This window comes from Coccinella septempunctata, chromosome 7 (genome assembly GCF_907165205.1).
Source record: "Coccinella septempunctata chromosome 7, icCocSept1.1, whole genome shotgun sequence".
NCBI classification, from domain to species: Eukaryota; Metazoa; Arthropoda; class Insecta; order Coleoptera; family Coccinellidae; genus Coccinella; species Coccinella septempunctata.
In genome coordinates, this window is record NC_058195.1 from 32825244 (window position 1) to 32834183 (window position 8940).

The 8940-nt window shown below is 37.8% G+C and overlaps 1 protein-coding gene across 1 annotated transcript; it reads left to right on the plus strand.

Annotated features, from left to right (window-relative positions):
- Positions 1–6784: 6784 nt before the first annotated feature.
- Positions 6785–8457, plus strand: LOC123317357 (protein ALP1-like). The gene is made up of 4 exons (XM_044903845.1): positions 6785–7061; positions 7118–7407; positions 7493–8221; positions 8276–8457. The coding sequence occupies exons 1-4, from the start codon at positions 7005–7007 to the stop codon at positions 8373–8375; spliced, it is 1176 nt and encodes a 391-aa protein (XP_044759780.1). The 5' UTR covers positions 6785–7004; the 3' UTR covers positions 8376–8457.
- Positions 8458–8940: the final 483 nt, after the last annotated feature.

Here is an 8940-nt window from a genome sequence, read left to right on the forward strand (position 1 = left end):
CGCTGAGCACTCGCCAGCGATATTGAACTTTTTTCTCTTATCATGTCTCTGCTTCGCGACCGGTTCAAGAAAGCAGTGTCATCTGCATAGCTGCAGAGTTGGTCCGCTTCTAAGTTGGCATGTAGGTCATTTGTAAAGACGATAAAAAGTATCGGACCCAGGATCGACCCCTGCGGTATGTAAGTATGAGTAGAACAAGAGTCGCACAAGTTAAATGATAAGCACAGAATTAATGAATTTGAGAAGCACTAGAATATTAAAAATAATATGAAAAGGGCAATAAATTCTAATTAAATGAGAAGTTCAATAATAATTAATTAAATGAAAAGGACAATCATAATTAATCTGAGAAGAACATAGTATAATTCATATATAGTGAGATGATCTTGAAGAGTGCAAAAATTTATCAATGAATTCAGCATTTACAGAGACGAACTGCTTACAAGTAAGCACGATTAGAACGTTCATCAGAAAAATAGAAGAAACAATTGATAAATTAAGAGAAGTCATGAGAGTACTGAGTTGAATAAATCTCTAATCGTAGATTTTGAGATGTGCTGAAGGCTGAGAAAACTAACATGCATGTTGAGTCCGATGAATGAATATAGAAGAGAAACAATGAGAGTACATATTATAAAGAGTAGACCATACCAAGTGAGTAGACATGAGTGTTCGAGCAGACTTTCCAGGGTGGAGCCTAGGTCGAGGTGTATCGAGCATTATCATTGATCGCTTAACGAAAGTTGAGGTGTTCACATCCTGTTCTGAGAAAAACAGCTACATCCAGGGTCCACCCTGGAGAATATGAGGATTCATTCATCTGAAACTCAACACCATGAATTAGTCATATGTATAACGAGGTGATCATAAGAGTTGTTATAAAAATGATTAAACTGATTCTAATAATAAAGAATATTAAGAGAAGACAATGAATCAGATATCAATTTTATGGAGATGAACTTGAGAAGTTTCAATCCTGGTGCTACATACCCATTTTCATGTGAGAAGATCTAGAGAAGTCTGAAAATCTATATAAATTATGAAATATAATAAAATATATAGGTCTGAGACGACAATGGTTCGAGTTGAGTTGAGTGGACATTTCAATTGAGCAGTGCTCGCAAGGATTCGCAATCTATTTCTAGATTCTGAATCTCTTGCACGTGGACTAATTTCTCCAGAGTGAAATGGTCATGAAAATGGTGTAATTTATAATTTTGAGCAGTCTGAGAGTACGTTACCTTATGAGATGAACAATTTAGCACCAGGATTGATGCGAGATGACTTGAAAATTAAGAATTAGAAGAGGTGAACGTGAAAATGAGGTGTTAGAAAAGCACTATGAAAGCAAAGAGAGGTTACTTCTACAGAGCTAACAAAGAGAATCTTAAGAAGAATATGTAAATGTGTAGGTTTTTCACTTCTGAAAAACACTGAAAGTGGGGCCGCTGCGTCGTTCAACCAGCGCACCGCCGAATCGGGGTACCATACGTGGCCACCGGAGCTGGTCAGGAGCGTCGACTAAAGAGAGGTCGGAGGGGGGCTTCGCTCAATTTTTAACATCGTGTCTCTTCTTAAACCTCCTCCTCCGCTGTCGACTGTTCCCTTATATCTGCGTCCTGTATCGCGTATTCTGCCCATTCATTAATTTTGCCCATCTCTCTCTCATTTATTTTCCGGTCCACCTGAGCTGTATTTGTAAGTTCCCATACTTCTGCTGTATTTGTCTGTTTACAAGAGTACAATGCTCGCGTATGTGCCGTGCGTCCTCCTCCTCTCCCATATCACACGTGCACCTGCCATCTGTATCTTTCAGCCCAAATCTGCGCAAGTAAGCTCCCATGTTTCCATGTCCCGTCAACAGTTGTGCCGCCTTGAAAGTCAAGTCAATTCTGTCCAAACCCACCTGAGTACAACTACTATGAAGTTCTCTGCCAGTGCCTTCATTTGCCCACACATTTTTCCACTCTTCTATCATTTCTTCGTACTGTCTCTTCCTTCTCTGTTTGTGTGAGAAATTCAGAGATATGTTAGTTCTCTCATTACGTCTTTTCTGTTGTATCTCATCTTTGTTTTCCATCCAATACTTATGTCTGTGCTTAGCTTCCATCCACCAAGGTGGTGTCCCTGCCAGTGTTTGTAATGCTGCTGTTGGTGTTGTGGCGTATGTTCTGTTAATGAGCATCAGTTATGATCTTTGTGTTGCGTCTATTTGTCTTATTTGGTGCGAGTTTTCCGCTTTTGCTCCCCATATTTCCGACGCGTATAGGAAGGCTGGTTTCATAACGCAATTCACAATTTTCTTTGTTATTTCTTTGCTGTTTCCATGCTCCTTCTTATTTTTCCCATGAGTTTCATCGAAATTTTATCAATTTTGTGTCTTTAATATGTTCCAGAAATGTCAATTCACGATCTAATGTCAATCCTAGGTATTTGATTGTTTCTTTGTGTTGTATTGTTTGCCCATCTATTTTTATTGTCGGTGGTCTTATGTTATGTCTGTGGAACATAAACAGTGTTTCTGTCTTTTCTTAGTTGTATGTGACGCTGCTTTCCCGTGCCCAGCGAGTGCATCCTTCCCAGATATATGCCCATTTCCTTTCAATTTCCCTAGCTGAGCTGCCCTGTATTACGATGAACTCATCATCTGCATAAGCTAAAAGGTCCGCGAGTATGTCCACGAAGATTTCATCTATATCGGGTCTTTTTGCTTCGTCTTTTTTCCATTTATTGTTCATCATGTCCATTATCCTGAACCAGCCTTGCATCACTAGTAGCCACAATGTCGGTCCTACGCTTGATCCCTGAGGGCACCCCCTAGTCATTGACCGTTTCGTTTGTCCACATGAGATCATTCGTTCTGTTAAGAAGTCCTCGCATAACCTTCTCAGCCTTTTTGGGACTTTAGCTCTTTGAAGCTCCATTTTAACATACGGTGTCCATGCGTTGTTGAAGGCGTTGCGCAGATCCAGAGCTACCAAAAGCTGATGTTTGTGCTCGTTTGTATTTCTTTGTATATGTCTCAATAGCATGTCCATGGCGTCTGTTGTAGAGAGCCCCTTTCTGAACCCATATTGCCTGTGGTCGAGTCCGTTGTGGGTCTCGAGCCAAATTTGTAGTCTTCCGTTTATCATTTTGTCTAATATTTTTCCGAAGACAGGCAAAAGATTTATTGGTCTCAGCGAGCCGTCTTTTTTGGGATCCACGCCACTTTTGCTTCCTTCCAAACTTTGGGGAACCGTCCACATATCAGGCACTTATTATACAAATTCACGAGTATGTCTTCCGTAACCTCGTGGATGTGTTTCATAGCTTCATTTGGTATTCTGTCTATTCCTGTGCATTTCCCCTTTTTTAAACCCGTAATTGTCTTTCTTAGTTCATCTCTGTCTACTTCTGGCTCCAAAGTTTCGTTGTACTGATGTTTCATTTGTCTTATGTCTTTCATTTCGTCTGAGTCTTGTTCTTCAAGGTCTTGTGGAAAATATTTCTACATTAAGTATTTATTTTTCTCTGTTTCGTCTTGGGTGTATGTTCCATCTTCTTTCATGATGTTTGTTTTAGTGTTCGATGTTCTTTTATTGAAGTACTTCCATAGTTTATCCTATGGGTCATTTTCGCTCATACCCTCTATCATCTTCTGTGTGTGTTCTATCTTTGTTCTTCTTATCTCTCTCTTATACTCGTTTTTCATTTGTTTGTATTTATTCCATCTTTGTAGTCCTGTTCCCTCTTCTAGGTCACACTGGGCAAGCCTTCTTTGTTGTCTTAATGCTTGTCTCAATTTCTGTAATTTGTTCGTCCACCAATCAGATCCCTCCCAGACTTCTTTCCTTCTCAAATATCGCCCACATATAGTTGTACATATCTTCTGCAATTTTTCTGCTCCATGTTCTAATTCCTCGATATTGCCTTTCGTCTATTCTTCGTTATGAACTTTTCTTCCAAGTTCTTCCCTGAGTCTGTTCCAGTCAGTGTTCTCGAAATCATATGTGTAGTTGTTGGTTTTCTAATGTCTGTGACAATTTCAAATTCAATATATTTGTGAAGACTCAATGTTTCATCTTCCAGTTTCTTCCAGTTCTTTATTTCGACCCCTTTCGACATTGTTACGTCTATATAACTTTGTCCCCTTGGTCCTATAAATGTCGGCACCTGTGATTCGTCGTTTTTTATCTCGTAGCCGTTTGCCATTGTCAATTCTAATAGTTTCTCCCCTCTTGTGTCTGTTTCCGTCCCCCCCCCATGCAATGTAGTGCGCATTCAGTTCCCCGGCTATGATTTGTTTACCTGATTGTGTTCCCATCAGCTGTGTCAATTCTATTAGTCTTCTGTTATCCCTTCCTCCTGGTTCATTGTATATTGATGTTATTAGTATTCTGTTGTTGCTGTCCAATTTATTTGTGGTTAATTCAATCGTAACCATATTCTTGTTTGTTATGTCTTATCTTGTTGTTACATTGTTTAGGTTCTTTTTTGTTAGTATTTGCACTTTTGTTTATGTATCGTAAATGTGAACGTCATAAAAATCATTTTCAATATATCGGCAGTACGGTTCTTGTATTATTGCGATGTCAATGTTTTTGTCTATTAGTTTTTTCATCATTAGCAGCGTTGCTTCCCGTCCTCTGTCTAAATTTATTTGCAGTACTGTGAACCCCATTATGTCGAAAACTGACCGTAGTCGATTGTCCGCCTTGCTTGTTCTTCCTTTTTGATATAGACAGGACAGTTCTTGTCCCTTGCTGTAAGTTTTCTCTGTTCTTTATTTATATTATTCGTCCTGCAGTTTGGACAGTCCGATATATCTAGAGAACATCTTCTTCCTTCGTGTTCACCTCCGCACTTGTGGCATATCGGTCTGTCTGTGCAGTGTTTTGCTACGTGTCCATATTTATGACAGTTGATGCACAATGCAACGCTCACAACCTCCTCCACCCTTATTCTGACCATGTCCATATTTACTTTTCCTCTTTCAAGTAGATATTTCGCTATTCTTGTATCCGTTTGTATTGTTATGTTTTCTTTATATATGTTTCTGCATGTTCTTCTTGCCAGTACCTTTGTTTTTTGTAAAAATGTTTCTTGATATTCTGTTTTTAATTCTTCGTTTTCGTTCCATATTTGAGCTATAAGCTCTTCATCTGTGTACCCTTTTGTTATTCCGGTTAACATAATCGTTGGCTTTTCCTGGTTTCTGTTTTTTATTTCAATTTTATCGATATCTTTGAGTACCTCGTTTATCCTTCCCAACTGTTCTTTATCTGTGCTTCTGTGCACTGTAATACTACTTTTCTATCCCTTAAAGGAATGATGTTTTTTATTTTGTTTTCCTTCCATATGCATTGTGTAGCATGTTTTAGTTGTTTTATAACCTCTTTGTGATCTGTGACGTCCTTAATGCTAACCATGGTTTGATTTGTTACCTTTTTTTCTGGTGTTTTCCACCCCTCTTTTTGTGTCTGTTTTCTTGTCATATGTGCATAAGACTTTTTTCGATTCTTGTATGTTGTTGCTGTGTTCCATTCTCCATCTGTTTCTGTTTCCGTTTGTTTTTCACTGTCTGCTTGGTATACCATTTCTATGTCTGATATCTGTGTGTTGTCAATAGTATGTCTACGTTGTCCATACTTTTGAACTATATCAGTGTCGTTATTTTCACTCTTTTGTTTATCCCATTTTTCGTATAGTGTTTTTATTTCCTTCTCTTGTGTTTCGAGTTTCTTTGTCAGCATTTGTATCTGCTTTTCCATTCCATCTTTTTTCTCCAACTCGTACGCCATCTTAATCATGATGTTCGTTAATGCATCTAATTGCTTTTGTACCATCATTTGTTCTTCTCTATGGAATTGAATTTTTGAACCTGAGTATCTTGTCGTTGCCTTTATTATCGTATCCATAATTTCAATGATTTATGTTATCATGCCACTACTTTTCATATCTTTGTTTCTCGTGTCTTCTTTCACACTTTTGTCTTCAGTCACCATGCTTTCATTCCTTCTTTTCTTTTCTCTTAGTTGTTCCCGCCTATCTTCATCTGCCCGTTCTATTATTGTTCTGTGGAGGTCCTCGTCTGTGGACACTCCTATTGAACCTGAGCATGAAGTTTTTCGTTTTTTTTCCTCTGGTGATCTGGCAATAGATTGGCGTCTAGGTATTTGCCCAGTTGCGATTGCCTCCCTTTCCAATCGCTCCCATTTTTCTTCTTGTGTTTCCTCTCTTATTCCCAAATGATCTTTCTCTGTTTCTTAAATTTTTTCTTTTTGTTTTTTCGTTTGTTTTGAGTCCATTATAAGTCCCACGAGAGAGGTACGAAATATATGTCACCAAATGGCAGGGCAGAGCGCCCATACTATAGGAAGGCTATATCTCCCACTGGGTGCGCCCCTCTCGGCACTTGTCTACACCTTAGGGAATGAGGTTTGTTATAGAGGTTTTCTCCTCTTTGAGCCAGGCGGTTAAGCCGGCCTCCCCATTCACCTTAAGACAAGTCTAGGTCAGGACGGTATGTATAAGGTGGCGAGCCACCAGGTACCTCGGGTACCTCGGGTTTGGCGATCCCCGTACTGAACATCCGAAGATGTGCAGCCCTTGAGGTGAATATACCATACTCGTCCATATACAGTAGGTGAATTCTATTCTCGCCGTTTACCCGCGCGTATTCACATCTTTTATATTAAGTGAGCGAATTGTACTCACGCCGTTTACCCGCGCGTATTTATATCTTCTATATTAAGTGAGTGAAATCCACTCCAAGGGTGCGTTCACAAACTTACTCGGAGAGTAGAGTAAGAGTATGACCATATGATCAGAAATATACTCCGACCTTTACTCCGAGCTCGTCGTTCACAATCTTACTCTGATAAACGTCAGAGTAAGCTATAGGTTATAACAAAGATTACCCGGTTTGGTTATATTTATGTTTTTATCAATGTTTGAGTATCCGTGCCGCGTGCTAGAGACAACCTTTCGTGCATTTTTATCTTGAATTTTGGCTGTCGTAAATGTGTAACATGGATCCTAGAGTGGAAATTATAATGGCTTCTTGGGAAGTTTTGACTGTGAGTAAACTGATAATAATAAATGTTGAATTATATAATCTCGATACTCTTTTCAGATGAGTGAAGAAGAATCTTCTTCTGATGAAGAAATTTTGTCCGTTGTCTCTGCAAATAGCCGGGGGCAGAAACCAGTAAGAATTGTAAATTATTTGTTTCACAGTATTCCGAATTTCACAGCAGAACAATTCAGGATGCATTTCCGAATGACTGTAAGTACTTTTGACAAAGTATTAGGAGCTGTGGGTCCAAGCTTGAAGAACATTCACTCAGATGGCAGGCATACGGTTGAACCAAAAAAACAATTATTAAGCGTTATTTGGCTTTTAGCTACACCTGATTCATTTAGGTAAGCAGAAGTATACATTTTTATGGACTCAAATTGAACTTAAACGTGGACTACTTTATATTATTAACTGAAAAACATTTTGTAGGTCTGTTAATGAGAGATTCGATTTGGCGAAGTCCACGCTATTCAACTGTTTTTTCCGCGTGATTCATGTGCTTAACATGATAGCACCAACCATAATTAAATGGCCATCAGGACCTTATGCTGCTGAAGTAAAGGAAGGTTTTTCAAGAACTGGGCTGGATTCATGCTTGGGTATAGTAGATGGCAGTTATATAACAATAAAAGCCCCCAGAACGCACCCAGAAGTGTATGTTTGCCGCAAAAAATTTCATGCCATAACTCTCCAAGCAATTTGTGATCACACTCTGAAGTTCACAGATTGTTTTGCTGGTTATCCAGCTTCTGTAAATGATTATAGGATATTCAAAAATTCCGATATTTATAAAAGCCTAATTGAGAATCCTCTCCAATACTTTCCCAATAATGAATATATTATTGGAGATAAAGCTTATCCTGCGAAGCAATGGTGCATCAGTCCCTATATCAATAGAGGGGATTTATGCCAGGTGCAAATTAATTTCAATACACAACTAAGTCGGGTTAGGCAATGTATAGAAAGAAGTTTTGCCTTATTGAAGGGAAGGTTCAGACGGTTGAAATACCTGGACATGAACAGGATCGACTTGATACCAGCAACGATTCTTGCTTGTTGTGTCCTTCATAATATATGTATTTCTGATGAAGATGTATCAAAAGAAATGATTGAAGAAGGGCAGTTAAACAATTTGAATGATGATTCTATATCTTTACAGTGAGTATCTATCTCCATGCAAATATTGAATTATTCAGCAGAAATTTTTTTCAGATCAGAAGAAATGGTAGAAATGGTTGAGAATGGCACTGATGAGGCAGGAACGATGAGAAGAGATGTTATTGCTCGAAATCTTTTTTTGCAAACGCAATAAATTTAAATCATATAATACTACATTTTATTGACTACTGTTTCATGAGGACCTATATCACGAATTATTATGGTTGAAATATCAATTAATCTCATGGCAATATATGTCAAAAAGAGACATATACATATATAAATGAATTCATGAGAATTGGCATTGCTCCTTCTCTCCATTAAAATAATTAAATTGATGAATACAACACTCACAACTTTATATTAGAAAGAATGAAAAACTTTGTGACAATAAATATTTATTTGAATTTTTATAAAAATAACAAATAGCGGATAAACAAATAAATGAACATTCAAACAATATATGGAGATCAAAAAAATTAACAAACATAAAAATAAAGGAACATTAAATACACGAATATAAGAAAACTAAAGGAACACTAGAAAAATAAAAAACAGTAGAAAAATGAAAAAACATAAAAATAAAGGAACATCAGAAGAACAAGGATGCGAGAAACAGTGACAGCTTAAAAAAACTCGTCAATATATATATATAGAAATACTTCATATTTACACTCGCAACAATAACACTTCAAATAACAATTATTAAAGCTACCTTT

Coding starts and splice junctions, on each gene's coding strand:
- LOC123317357 (XM_044903845.1), top strand. CDS start 7,005: ATGTGTAACATGGATCCTAGAGTGGAAATTATAATGGCTTCTTGGGAA. Junction 7,062..7,117: donor CTTCTTGGGAAGTTTTGACT/GTGAGTAAACTG, acceptor TACTCTTTTCAG/ATGAGTGAAGAAGAATCTTC. Junction 8,222..8,275: donor GATGATTCTATATCTTTACA/GTGAGTATCTAT, acceptor AATTTTTTTCAG/ATCAGAAGAAATGGTAGAAA.